Here is a 14,644-nt window from a genome sequence, read left to right as displayed (position 1 = left end):
GCCAGTGCCTTTCTTTGGTAGAGCCCTGCATCTCTCCCTTCTGACCCAGGTGCATCCAGGCTGCACTGTTCCCTGCCTTCATTGTTCTCCCCAGCAGAGACAGGCTGCCCAAGCAGACAGTTGACAGGTGTAATTGTTAACAGCTATGAGGTACCACGCAGCATTTCCTATGCAGGCCTACTTCATTCTTAAGATAAAACTCATTAAAGAGAAAACATTAAATGTAATAGAAGAACCTATACAAATGCTAATAAATTTACCAGAGTTAACCCCAACTCTAACATGGAGTAGTCCTTCAGCCCCCGCTTCCTCCCTCCCCAATCCAAGGATTATAAATTCATCACAGCTTCAGCTCAGAACAAACACTCTCATAGCATTTTTAGTCTACCCTCTGTACAGTTCAGGGGTCTTTGATTTGGAGTTTCCAGGAGAAGGTAATTAGCAGACAATGGGTTTTCCCCTCCGGGCATAATTTGAAAAGGGAGGATTTGAAGTGGGTCATTTGCATTCCCCAGGTACTTCCTAGGAAATCCACTTCACACCTATTTTTCCCAAAAATCCTTTGAAATTCCTAATACCTTTCAGAGATTGCATTGGTCTGTCTCCTAAAGAAGGTACATACATAGGGCCTGTCTACACCGGCAACGTTAAAATGCTTTACAAACCCCCACCTCCATGAGGGGCGTAGCTCCCAGTGGTTGGGCACGGTCTATACTGGCATGTTACAGCACTGAAACTTGCAGCGCTCGGGTGTTTTTTCACACCCCTGAGAGAGAAAGTTGCAGTGCTGTAAAGACAAGCCCATACAGTTCCATGATAATACATACACCATTGCATGTTTAATATAATGGACCCCAATAATGTTAAACTTAATTCTATAAAGTTTCATTTAATTCAGAAAATTCATTCAGGATATTGCAGGGTATTGTCAATTTATCACAGTAACTACTATGTAGTACATATAGGGCCCTGCTAATCCAGATGGCCAGATGTGGCTTTGTCTCGATGCTTGCCCTCCTACTCTGGACACAGAAGCACTATTCTAGCCTGTTATGCAAACCCCACACTATATTCATGAGTCAGTCCTCAAATGACCATGAAAATGAGAGAGTAATCCAAATTACCTAAATGCCAACCAAAGGAAGAGTTTTGCCTATAGCCTCACTTCCTTATTGTCTCTCCCTCTACATTGTATGTATATAGAGAATCAGGAAACCCTCTTGGAGAGACTGTCCTTGTTCCAGTACTCTGGATGTATTGATTTACTCATGGCTTCGCCTGGGTTTCTATATCCCAGAACCAGTAATGTCCCTCGGTCAAATACAAAATCAACAGAGGAGGGAATAAAGAATAACTCAATTCCTGGTGGAAACTTTTTCAGAGATCTCGGGGAAGATGTAACCCAAGAAAGATGAAAACACTTTATAATTTTGGATTAGCTGATCCTTTGCATGAATAACTAAACCCTTCTTTTGGTATTTATTTTAAATGTAATATTTTTGAAGGCAGATGCCAATAAAAACAAAACTCAAGAACTAAGAGGAATTGCACCATCTAGTCACAATAGCACTTAGACTTTTTTTTTTTTTTAATACTTAAATCCCATTTGGAAGTCTTAATCTTTCCCTGGGGCCTGATTTGACAAGAGGTCTGATATGCAGTTGGTGCTGTCTGCATGTGTGTATGCACACACCCCTTGTGTGAGCAAAACCTGCCTTCAGTGTGCAGTCACTAACTAGTCAAGTAGACGCACAATTGCGATACACTTTTAAGCCTGATTTACCTGACCCTAATATTTTAAGGTATCTTCATCCCACTGGAGAGAGAGAGAGCATTAATTCCCTCTTCTGTTGTGTAGATAGTACTGCACTTCAATCCAATGTCTCACAAAACATTGTCTACACAGCAGCAGCGCTTTCCCTAACAATTTCTTTTGATGCTTGCTTATGCCTTGAGATAATTCATGAGGCTGCCTTGCTGGATAGAAAGTAGACGCAGCCACTTAATCTGTTATTGTACGTGAAACTGGTGGTGCATGGAGGTAATGGGAGGGCTTTAAAAATACAGGAGTATGAATTGTTTTCTACCTTTAAATGTATCTGATCGGTCTGAGGTGAACCCTAAGTTCATGGTGGTATTACTATGCTTTAAAAAGCTCTTATTCATTCATTCCTTTCTTGGGTTCAAAACAAGACCATTGGAGAGGAGCAAAATGACTCTTTTAGAATCATAGACTTTAAGGTCAGAAGGGGCCACTATGATCGTCTAGTCTGACCTGCACAACGCAGGCCACAGAATCGCAGCCACCCACTCTTGTAACAAACCTCTAACCTATGTCTTAACTACTGAAGTCCTCAAATCGTGGTTTAAAGACTTCAAGGTGCAGAGAATCCTCCAGCAAGTGACCTGTCCCCCATGCTGCAGAGGAAGGCGAAAAACCCCCAGGGCCTCTGCCAATCTGCCCTGGAGGAAAATTCCTTTCTGACCCTAGATATGGCAATCAGCTAAACCCTGAGCATGTGGGCAAGACTCACCAGCCAGACACCCAAGAAATAAATCTCTGTAGTAACTCAGATCCCATCCCATCTAACATCCCATCACAGGCCATTGGGCATATCTACTGCAAATAGTTGAAGATCAATGAATTGCCAAAATTAGGCCATCCCATCATATCATCCCCTCCATAAACTTATCAAGCTTAGTCTTGAAGCCAGATATGTCTTTTGCCCCACTGCTTTCCTTGGAAGGCTGTTCCAGAACTTCACTCCTCTGATGGTTAGAAATGTTGGTCTAATTTCAAGTCTAAACTTCCTGATGGCCAGTTTATATCCATTTGTTCTTGTGTCCACACTGGTACTGAGCTTAAACAATTCTTCTCCCTCCGTGGTATTTATCCTTCTGATATATTTATAGAGAGCAATCATATCTCCCCTCAACCTTCTTTTAGTTAGGCTAAACAAGCCAAGCTCCCTGAGTCTCCTTTCATCAGACAAGTTTTCCATTCCTCGGATCATCCTAGTAGCCCTTCTCTGTACCTCTTCCAGTTTGAATTCATCCTTCTTAAACATGGGAGACTAGAACTGCACACACTGTTCCAGATGAGGTCTCTCCAGTGCCTTGTATAACAGTACTAACACCTCCTTATCTCTACTGGAAATACCTTGCCTGATGCATCCCAAGGCTGCATTAGCTTTTTTCACGGCTGTATCATATTGGCAGCTCATAGTCCTCCTGTGATCAACCAATACTCCGAGGTCCTTCTCCTCCTCTGTTACTTCCAAGTGATGTGTCCCCAGTTGATAACAAAAATTCTTGTTGTTAATTCCTAAATGCATGACCTTGCACTTTTCACTATTAAATTTCATCCTATTACTATTACTCCAGTTTACAAGGTCATCCAGATCTTCCTGTATGATATCCTGGTCATTCTCTGTATTGGCAATGCCTCCCAGCTTTGTGTCATCTGCAAACTTTATTAGCACATTCCTGCTGTTTGTGCCAAGGTCAGTAATAAAAAGATTAAGATTGGTCCCAGAACCGATCTCTGAGGAACTCCACTAGTAACCTCCTGACAGTTCACCTTTCAGAGACCTTGCAGTCTCGCCTCTAACCAGTTCCTTATCCATCTTTCAATTTTCATACTGATCCCCATCTTTTCCAATTTAGCTGATTCCCCATGTAGAACAGTATCAAATGTCTTACTGAAATCGAGGTACATTAGATCCACTGCATTTCCTTTGTCTAAAAAATCTGTTACCTTCTCAAAGAAGGAGATCACGTTGGTTTGACACGATCTACCTTTTGTAAAACCATGTTGTATTTTGTCCCAATTACCATTGACCTCAATGTCCTTAACTCCTTTCTCCTTCAAAATTTTTTCCAAGATCTTGCATACTACAGATGTCAAACTAACAGGCCTGTAGTTACCTGGATCACACTTTTTTCCCTTTCTTAAAAATAGGAACTATGTTAGCAATTCTCCAGTCATATGGTACAACCCCTGAGTTTACAGATTCATTAACGCTTTTATTCTCGCTGTGTTGCATTGTATGCTACTATAGACCAATGGTCTCACAGCAAAGCCTCAGAAAAAGAGAGCCAAACAAAGGAAAAGGTGAAACCATAGAACTCAAACCTGCTTGAACTGCAACACCTTCTAAGCATCCAGTGGAAGTGCCCCTTGTTTTGAAACAGAGCCCTTGTGGACAGCGTATTGATGAGATGAATAGAATAGTGCTGCAAGGTTCCAGAGTTTTGCTGTCTGTTTTACCTTTTGAGGGAAACCCTGAAGTGGAGCAGGTAGGTCATCAGTAATTTCCCAGTGCTTAAGTGCTGGACAGATTGAGATGCTGTCACCGCATATATATGTGTCTTTCCAGAGCAGGAGGACTCTGGGTTCCTCATCTTCAGATTGTTAAACAGCTTAGGGAGATTTCTGGGACCTCCATGCTTTAGATTCCATTGTCATCACCCTCCCACGGAAAGAATGCAGAAGACGCTTGGGTTTTAATGGTTTCCCCCTCTCTGTGTTTCAGGTTGAATCCTAAAAATGTTCACCAGCGACCCACGGTGGCTCTGCTGTGCGGCCCCCACGTGAAGGGGGCCCAGGGAATCAGTTGTGGACGGCATCTTTCCAACCATGACGTTCATGTCATTCTCTTCCTGCCCAACTTTGTCAAGATGCTGGAATCCATCACTAATGAGCTGAACCTCTTCAGCAAGACCCAAGGCCAGCAGGTGTCCAGTGTCAAAGGTAAGCAGTGTAAGGCTTTGGTGAAAGCTGGGTCTGAGCTGAGACGCTGAGCAACGTGCAGAAGCTCATGCTGAAACGGGTCCCACTTATGAGAGCAGCACTGAAGGCCTGCACCATTGTAGCATCAAGTTTTCCTTCGAGTGATTGTGCACAGAAATGTTCCGCTTTAGGGGTGTGTGCATACAATGCACTCACGTCTCAGTGGAAAGTATATGTGCACAACACATCCCGAAGAACAATGGTAACTGTACAGGTGAGTAACCCATTTTTCCTGTCTGTCTAATTGAGCGTGTTTATTCTAACACTGTCGTGTATTCTTAGTCCAGTGGCACCACTTGGTGGTCACCAGTGGCATTCCCTCCTTTTACATACCTATGGATTATTTGTAGGGCTGTTGATTAATCGCAATTAACTCACGCGATTAACTCAAAAAAATTAACTGCGATTAAAAAAATTAATTGCGATAAATCGCACTGTTAAACAATAGAATACCAATTGAAATTTATTAAATATTTTTGAATGTTTTTCTACATTTTCAAATATATTGATTTCTATTACAACACATAAAGTGAGTAGTGTACACTTCGTATTCTATTATTTTTATTACAAATATTTGCACTGTAAAAATGATTTAAAAAATCGTATTTTTCCATTCACCTCATACAAGTATTGTAGTGCAATCTCTATCATGAACGTCTAATTTACAAATGTAGATCTTTTGTTTGTTACAGAACTGCACTCAAAAACAAAACAATGTAAAACTTTAGAGCCTACAAGTCCACTCAGTCCTTACTTCTCGTTCAGTCAGTCGCTAAGACTAACAAGTTTGTTTACATTTATGGGAGATACTGCTGCCTGCTTCTTATTTACAACGTCACCTGAAAACGAGAACAGGTGTTTGCATGGCACTTTTGTACCTGGCGTTGCAAGGTATTTACCTGCCAGATATGCTACACATTCGTATGCCCCTTCATGCTTCAGCCATCGTTCTGGAGGACGTGCTTCCATGTTGATGATGTTTATTAAGAAAATTATGTGTTTATTAAATTTGTGACTGAACTCCTTGGGGGAGAATTGTATGTCCCCTGCTCTGTTTTACCTGCATTGTGCCCTCTATTTCATGTTACAGCAGCTTCGGAGGATGACCCAGCACATGTTGTTTGATTTACGAACACTGTCACTACAGATTTGACAAAATGCAAAGAAGGTACCAATGTGAGATTTCTAAAAATAGCCACAGCACTAGACCCAAGGTTTAAGAATCTGAAGTGCCGTCCAAAATCTGAGAGGGACGAGGTGTGGAGCTTGCTTTCAGTAATCTTAAAAGAGCAACACTCTGATGCGGAAACTACATAACCCGAACCACCAAAAAAAAAAAAAAAAAATCAACCTTCTGCTGGTGGCATCTGACTCAGATGATGAAAATGAACATGCGTCGGTCCGCTCTGCTTTGGATCGTTATTGAGCAGAACCAGTCATCAGCACGGACACGTCCTCTGGGATGGTGGTTGAAGCATGAAGGGACGCATGAATCTTTAATGCATCTGGCATGTAAATATCTTGCGACGCCGGTTACAACAATGCCATGCGAACGCCTGTTCTCACTTTCTGGTGACGTTGTAAACAAGAAGCAGGCACTATTATCTCCTGCAAATGTAACCAGACTTGTTTGTCTGAGCGATATGCTGAAGTAGGACTGAGTGGACTTGCAGGCGCTAAAGTTTTACATTGTTTTATTTTTGAATGCAGTTATTTTTTTGTTCATAATTCTACATTTGTAAATTGCACTTTCACGATAGAGATTGCATTACAGTACTTGTATGAGGTGCATTGAAATATACTATTTATTATGTTTTTTACAGTGCAAATATTTGTATTAAAAATAAAGTGAGCACTGTACACTATATTCTGTGTTGAAATTGAAATCAAAGTATTTGAAAATGTAGAAAACATTCAAAAATATTTAAATAAATGGTATTCTATTATTATTTAACTGCACAATTAATCGCGTGATTCATTTTTTTGATTATTTGCCTTAGAGCCTATCCTGTTGATACTGGACTGATGCATCTATGTCAGCGTAACTATGCTGGTACAAATATCACCAGTATAGACATGCTCTTACTAGAGTCATTGTGAATCTGCATCAAATCTTTAGTTCACTTCAGATCATCATCATCTTTTTCTTATTCATTACACCAAAGTTGCAAATAACTGAAAATAAAGTTAGCCTGAGTGTTGGTCGTAACAACTGGAAGCTGAATGGTCTCAATCATCTTACCCCTGATGTCAGCTAAGTGCAGGCCTTTTAGTTTCCTCTAATATTATCTAGGGCTGTCAAGCGATTAAAAAATTAATGGTGATTAATCGCACAATTAACAAAATTAATTGCAATAAATCACATTGTTAAACAATAATAGAATACCATTTATTTAAATATTTTTGGATGTTTTCTACATTTTCAAATATATTGATTTCAAATTACAACACAATACAAAGTATAAAGTACTTACTTTGTATTTTTTATTACAAGTATTTGCACTGTAAAAAACAAAAAAAATAGTATTTTTCAATTCACTAATACAAGTACTGTAGTGCAATCTCTTTAGCATGGAAGTTGAACTTACAAAAAACTGCATTCAAAATAAAACTGTAAAATTTTAGAGCCTGCAAGTCCACTCAGTCTTATTTCTTGTTCAGCCAATCACTCAGACAAACAAGTTTGGTTACACTTGAAGGAGATAATGATGCCCGCTTCTTGTTTACAATGTCACCTGAAAGTGAGAATAGGCGTTCGCATGGCACTGTTGTAGCCGACGTAGCAAGATATTTACATGCCAGATGCGCTAAAGATTCATATGTCACTTCATGCTTCTACCACCATTCCAGGGGACATGCGTCCATGCTTTTGACGGGTTCTGCTTGATAACGATCCAAAGTAGAGCAGACTGATGCATGTTCATTTTCATCCTCTGAGTCACCAGCAAAAAGTTTTTTGTTTTGGTTTGGTTTTTTTTGGGGGGCGGGGTTAGGTGGTGGTTCGGGTTCTGTAGTTTCCGCATCATTGTGTTGCTCTTTTAAGATTACTGAAAGCATGCTCCAAACCTCATCCCTCTCAGATTTTGGATGGCACTTCAGATTCTTAAATCTTGGGTCGAGTGCTGTAGCTATTGTTAGAAATCTCACATTGGTACCTTCTTTGCGTTTTGTCAAATCTGCAGTGACAGTGTTCGTAAATCAAACAACCATGTGCTGGGTCATTCTCCGAGACTGCTGTAACATGAAATAGATTGCATAATGCAGGTAAAACAGAGCAGGGGACATACAATTCTCCCTCAAGGAGTTCAGTCACAAATTTAATTAATACATTATTTATTTAATGATCATCATCAGCATGGAAGCATGTCCTCTGGAGTGGTGGCTGAAGCATGAAGGTGCATACAAATGTTTAGCATATCTGGCATGTAAATACCTTGCAATGCTGGCTACGAAAGTGGCATGCAAATGTCTGTTCTCACTTTCTGGTGACATTGTAAATAAGAAGCTGGCAGCAGTATCTCCCATAAATGTGAACAAACTTGTTTATCTTAGCAATTGGCTGAACAAGAAGTAGGACTGAGTGGATTTATAGGCTCTATAAAGTTTTACATTGTTTTGTTGTTGAGTTATGTTATGTAACAAAAAAAAATCTACATTTGTAAATTGCACTTTCAGGACAGAGATTGCACTACAGTACTTGTATGAGGTGAATCGAAAAATACTATTTCTTTTGTTTATCATTTTTACAGTGCAAATATATGTAATAAAAATAATATACACTTCAATTTCAGTTACAGCATGGAATACAATATATGAGAAAATGTAGAAAAACATCCAAAATATTTAATAAATTTCAATTGGTATTCTGTTTAACAGGGTGATTAAAACTGCGATTAATCACGATTTAATTATTTTTAGTTAATCGCATGAGTTAACTGCGATTAATCGACAGCCCTAATATTAACTGCTTCAACATATTGTTTCAGGGATCTGCTCGAATCTAGTGGGGGGAAATTGGATTTTCAGTGGTATTGGCTCTAAGGACACAAGTTTTTAAAATTTATTGTGTGGTGGTTTTTTTCCTCTTCTGGAAGAAACAAACCCTAGAACGAAAACCATCTGTGAAATTATTTATATTACTGTAGCACCTAGGGACCCCTGCCATGGATCAGGTCTCCACTGGGTGCGTGCAGCACCTAACGCACACATGTAACAAAGAGCTTGCAATCCAAGTTTAAGATGAGACAACAGGTCAATACAACAAACAGATGATGTGGGAGGAGTACAAGAAAACGACGAGGCAGTACTGATCAGCGTGACAAGCAGCGGTTGCAGCACACCCGCTGCCTAACCAATGGCAGATTCTCCAAAATGCCCTGCCCTTCCCTGTTTTCTTCTTCTCTGGCTGGTAAACCAACCCCCCCCCCCCAGTTTTTTAATGGATCGTTAGTGAGAATGACATACCACTGATACCTGCAGAGCTGTGGTGGCTCAGCTGAGCAAATCATATTTTTGGGGTAGGGTTTACAAAAGCGTTGGTGGTTTTATAAGATTTCCTGGCAGTAGTTTCAATTAGAATCCAGGGAACTTTCCCCACCAAATTAAAGCATGTTTAGAGCTTGACAAAGGTTAGACCTAAAACTCATTATGTGGGGCCCTAGCGGGCAGGAGGAGAGGAATAGTGGCACACCAGTCCCCAGGCCAGGCTTTACACAACAAGACACTCCACATTAGAACCTGGTGTTACACTGCAGATACTACCACGTAATCAGACGTTCAGTGATAGAGCTGTTCTGGAAGGTGGCCTCTTCAGAGGGCCAACTGGTTCATTGAAGTGATGTCTCTCCGGAGGCCTGGGTTCAAAACTGATCAGTCTCAACCACGTCCATCCCAAAGTGCCACACTTCAGCATGATGAGCAGAAATTGCCAACCTGCAACTCAAGCCTTTGAGTTCCATTGGCAGACGGCTGTGGGAGAGTCTATATCTAACTGGCAAAGTCTGTTGTTACAGTGCTGCTTCTGAGTGCTAAAATGGGCCACCTCTAGGCCTCTTGCTCTGTAGGGAGATTGGAAGAATTCTCCTGGAGATGCAGGGCGGGAGGTGGGAGTACAGTTCTTTGTAGGCCGCTGCAGTTTCTGTGGAGGGGAGGTTCTCTCTTACGCTGGTCCTGGATGCACATTAAAACACACATGTTTCTTTCAGATCTCCCAGATACCCCTGTTGACCTGGTGATAAACTGCCTGGATTGTCATGAAAATGCTTTCCTGAGAGATCAGCCTTGGTACAAAGCAGCTGTGGACTGGGCCAACCAGAACCGAGCCCCTGTCCTCAGCATAGACCCTCCTATGAGTGAAATGGAGCAGGGCATTGATGCCAAGTGGTCACTGGCCTTGGGCCTGCCCCTGCCCCTGGGTGAGAGGGCAGGGCGAGTATATCTGTGCGACATTGGCATTCCGCAGAAAGTCTTTCAGGAAGTGGGAATAAACTACCACTCACCCTTTGGCTGCAAATTTGTCATTCCATTGCATTCAACATAGAGCAGACCCTGCAGTGTATCAGCCCTGGAGGGGGAGATGGGGCGGAGTCCTGCCTAGCAAGCTGTATAAAGGATCCTGACAAGTAAACTCTTGATGCCTTAAGGATGTGAAGTGCTGGAGTTTTCTTCCAGAAGAAATATGCGTATTAAAAACAAAAAAAAAACTAAGGGAGCAAATGTTACTGCAAGATGCTTTCTCTCTCTCCCTCATGCCACTGGATGAAGGAATGTGGAAGAAGCTGGTATCTAACACTGGGAAAGGCAGCACCTGCTGCCCAGCACCTAGTCACCAGCCAGAGAATGGTTAAAGTGGGTGAGAGGGTTTGTTTACAGATGCAAGTGACTGTCCGACAGCTTGGAGGTTTACAAGATGATGCTCTGTTTTTTTTTAGTACTTCTGGGGGGGGAATTTGTGCCCAGCAGGGGGCCCCTTTCAGGAGCAGTACCCCTCAATGATAATGTAGAAATGTCTCTGTTGCAGTTTTACTGTTTTGATTTTGTTCTTTATTTTCTTTTATGTTCATGAGAGCAATTATAGTTAAATCTCTTCCTGGAGCTGCCTGGCCCTTGTGGATGGGGCTCCCTATTTAGAAAGCGGGTGTAAAGCTTTTGTTCCTTGACTGCTTGCTGAGTGAATGCTGCCCGGAGTGAGGTGTTTACCATGGTGTCCTTCCACCAGACAGTGCTTTGGGAAGGGCATTTTCCTAAGGTGGGTTTTATTTCTCCAGCGAGCTGAGTAACCGCAGTGATTCAGAGAAGATGCGAGGGGAACAGGCAGATGTTACCCTCTTTTCTTTAATACCTTGTGCTCAGCACAGGTAGTGTTTGGATATATTATTGTAGAGCCTCAGTGGCCACCCGCAGCACACCCTGCACCTGAATGCCATGCTTCACAAGACATATAATAGTCCAGTCCCTTTGGGAGCAACAGCCACGTCTGGGGGAGGATTCTCCCTCCTAAAAAGCATATGTGCTTTGTTCTAATGCACTGTTCCACATGGATCTCAATGGAGTCAGTGGAAATCATAGGGCACTTGCCTCCCCTGGTTATGCAAACTGTAAAGATGAGTCAAATGCTGTTTGTCTTAGTATGCAAAGACAGCCGCGCGCGTGCTCTGCGTTAGGGGTGTTATGGAAGGCTTATGTTAACTCGTTCGTGGAGGAATCTTCCTCCAGGCCCGCTTGTCAGCTCCGTGTAGCACTACTAACTGTAGGGCCTCCTGGGCCCAGATGATGATGGTAGTACTACAGCGAATGCTACTGTGCTTGGCAAGCTGCTGTGTTAGGCTGTATTGCCCCTGCATGCACTAGTGCACTGAAAGCTGGGCCCCTATACCCCAGGCATCACCACTGGTAGTGACCACTGTTGTATCATGCGGCTTTCAGAAAGCTTTAAGCTTTCCAGCGACATCACACTTGAGGGGAAGGTCAGAAAACTCTGACCTGAATTACTGTAGGTAGTCTCACCCTGTTTATTTTGCTACCTGGTTTTGGGCGGCCGATTTTTTTTCCTGTATGCTGCAAGGAAAGCATTTGTCTTCATGGCACTGCCTCGAGTAAGAAGTGATTTGATGAATCTTTGGGTGGCTCTGTAGATCTATCACGCTGGACCTTTTCTTGTCTCTAAAAGTGCCAAACTATCAGGGGCTAGTGATGAGAAATATTAAACTTGGACCGAAACAGTGCTCTCTGCCTGAGGGTTTCCTGTAGAGGCAGAGAAGAGAGAGGTGAGGAATCCTTGAGTCCTGTCCTAGCACAACAGAGCTAAGTTCCTCTGCTACTGTTTGAACTTTAAGCACAGCCTATGCTCCCAGCAAAGTTCTGCCTTCAGCATGGGACTCTACTGGCATGGTAGGTCTGTCTGGCACTGACAGACTTCAAAGCTTCTGCTGGTGCCTTTCCCAGGGGAGGGAGATCTTCTTTTGCTGAAGTGTAGAGCAGCTGTTCTGTGTGAAACAATTGCAGCTGCTGCTTGGGTATTCAGTAACTGAACTCATGAAGAAACTGCATGCAGAGCACCCTATTCAACCAGCTGGGTTATGGGGGGATACAAGTCTGGCACTTGAATAGTGACAGGATTTTTAACATAAATCATAGAAGAGCTGAGTGCACCAAGCAAGGTAAAAAAAGAGGGTGGCTGGGAAGAGACTTCCAAAGGAAATAAGATTGTTTACCTGAGCAGTGTTCCAAGTTACTGAAGTATGAGAAAATACACCAGCCTAATCTGCAAAGCACTATTGAATGGACCCTGGGGGAGGTGGCAAGCTTTCATTTCATCCCACAGGGTTTGGGCAGGGGCCTCGGAGAATAGCCCTGCTCTTATTCCCTGGTACGTTTGGTATCTAGGCAGCTCTCTGCTGTATAAGGTCTTGTTAAAGGACTTCCCATGCCAAACAGCACAGAACTCATCTACCTCATGAGGATAAAGGGCCTGTGGTTCAGCACATTTCTCAATGCGGAGGGTTAGACTACTAAACTGTGTCCACTGGTTTATGCTTAATGGCCTTAGTGCTAACACAGATTCTCAATGACTAAACTCTTCCCTAACATAATTGGGTGTAACAGGCTGTAGTTGTGTGGGTTTCTCTGCAAGGCTTTGAGCACCTATGCCTTAGGTAAAACACTAGTTTCAGCTTAATGCAACAGCATTTAATAAGGGATGGCACTTGCCTAGCAAGCAGTGCTGGTTAGTGACAGCATGGTGAGGGGTTATCCTTTTAAAATAAACACAACCCAAGGTTTTTCTCTGCCTTTCTCCTGTAGATCAAAGAGCTGCTGCAGCCAGCTTTAGTTTAAGGTACTGAGGAGGTAGCAACTGCCTAATCCCTGTACCTACCTGTACCTGTAACTAACTGCCTTGTTTTCACTTTCCTTTATAAAAGCAGAGCTATCACCTGTAAGAAAACAGCCTGCTGTTTGTCTCCTCTCCTATATTAAACTTGTCCAGCTTGAAGGTTGGTTATTCAACTCTCCTTTGTGAGCAGGGTATAAGTTTTGAAGGGGGTAAGAAGCACTTAATTTTTTCTTTGAAGTGTGCATCAGTGGCTAAGGTCCTACCAGCCATATTAGAAGGGGTAGCAAGAATTGCTCAAAGGTTATTTTTTAAATAAAGAATTAAAGTAGTCATTGTTATTGCTGCCACAGCACTTGATGCCTCTGGGCAAGCAACAGGATTTTAAGTAAGGGTGCGGGCATTGACAGATTCTAGATTGACTCATCTCAAGCACAACTAAGCAGCTTTGGGACAAGTCTTGTGTGTTACTATGCTAAACTTAATAATACATTCTCCCTTTTAAGTAGCACAAGGGTAAGGGTGCTTGCTTTTCTTCTGACAAGCAGAGCTGTATTCTTGCTAGAGGAATGAAATCACTGGCCTTGTCCTAGACCAGATGCATTTTGTTGCACATCCATGTGATCAAGTCTTTAGGATTCTTGGCCCTTTTATTGTCACACAGCTACTGCAGACCTGGATGCAATAGACAACAGCAGGAAGGGATACAGCCTCCCCTTGCCCCATTTGTCAGAGCTCTTCGTTAAGATGCAGGCTTTAAGGGATGTTAACTTTTTTTTTTGTTTGTCACGATGTGACCATTTCCACCAGTGTGTCAGGACCCAGTGGAGTAAATACTCAGGAGCTCACTTCCCAGGGCCCAGGAAAAGCAGCTGCCTGTAAATAAGCACTGGAATGGACTTTGCTTTTCCAGAAAGCAGAAATGCAACTTTCACTGCTCTGTGGTAACCAGCAGTAGATTTAAGTTCTGCATCATTCCCTCACAGCTTGTCATAAGAAAACATGCACCCTCTTTTCAGCAGCCATGGAAAAAGCCCTGGCTTCAGGCACCCAGTTCAAAGACAACTGCACCCTAACTCTGTGTAATCAAGTCAATGCTTCAGTCATATCATCATTACAAACACTGTTGTTTCATAATTCATGCAGCAGCTGGGGTAATACCAGCCTTGAAATAAAGTGCAACTATTCCCATGTGTTCTGTGACTTATGTATATGGGAAAGGTTTGCCCCCACCTGTAAGAAAGAGCCATTCTGCACAATTAAGCCAAACCCAACATGCATTCTACTAGTTACTTCTGAGTAAGGTGCTTCAGGACTCCAGCCAAGCACAACAGAAGTTACAAGTGTTTTGAAAAGGGATTTATATTTCCCTGGCAGTTACTGAAGGACTAGCAAACCACCAAAAAGTTGCCCAAATCCTCCCCTCCAATACCACAGCCAGATGTGAGATTAACAGTGCAGTACCTCTTTCTTACAACCTGCTACACACTTGCTAATGGAGAAGACAAAGCAAGGTTAGTCCA

At 42.4% G+C, this 14,644-nt stretch overlaps 1 protein-coding gene across 2 annotated transcripts in view; it reads left to right on the top strand.

Annotated features, from left to right (window-relative positions):
- EDC3 (enhancer of mRNA decapping 3) overlaps positions 1 to 13,283 on the top strand; it is a 61,892-nt gene extending 48,609 nt beyond the window's left edge. For both annotated transcript variants that reach the window (XM_077828570.1, XM_077828571.1), the window contains exons 6-7: positions 4,536 to 4,753; positions 9,997 to 13,283. In XM_077828570.1, coding sequence (XP_077684696.1) covers positions 4,536 to 4,753; positions 9,997 to 10,331 — 553 coding nt within the window. In that variant the 3' untranslated portion in view covers positions 10,332 to 13,283. The remainder of the gene's footprint in view (positions 1 to 4,535; positions 4,754 to 9,996) is intronic.
- The last annotated feature ends 1,361 nt before the right edge of the window (positions 13,284 to 14,644 follow it).

This window comes from Eretmochelys imbricata, chromosome 10 (assembly GCF_965152235.1).
Source record: "Eretmochelys imbricata isolate rEreImb1 chromosome 10, rEreImb1.hap1, whole genome shotgun sequence".
In the NCBI taxonomy this organism is placed as follows: domain Eukaryota; kingdom Metazoa; phylum Chordata; order Testudines; family Cheloniidae; genus Eretmochelys; species Eretmochelys imbricata.
This window is presented reverse-complemented; position numbering and strand designations above follow the sequence as displayed.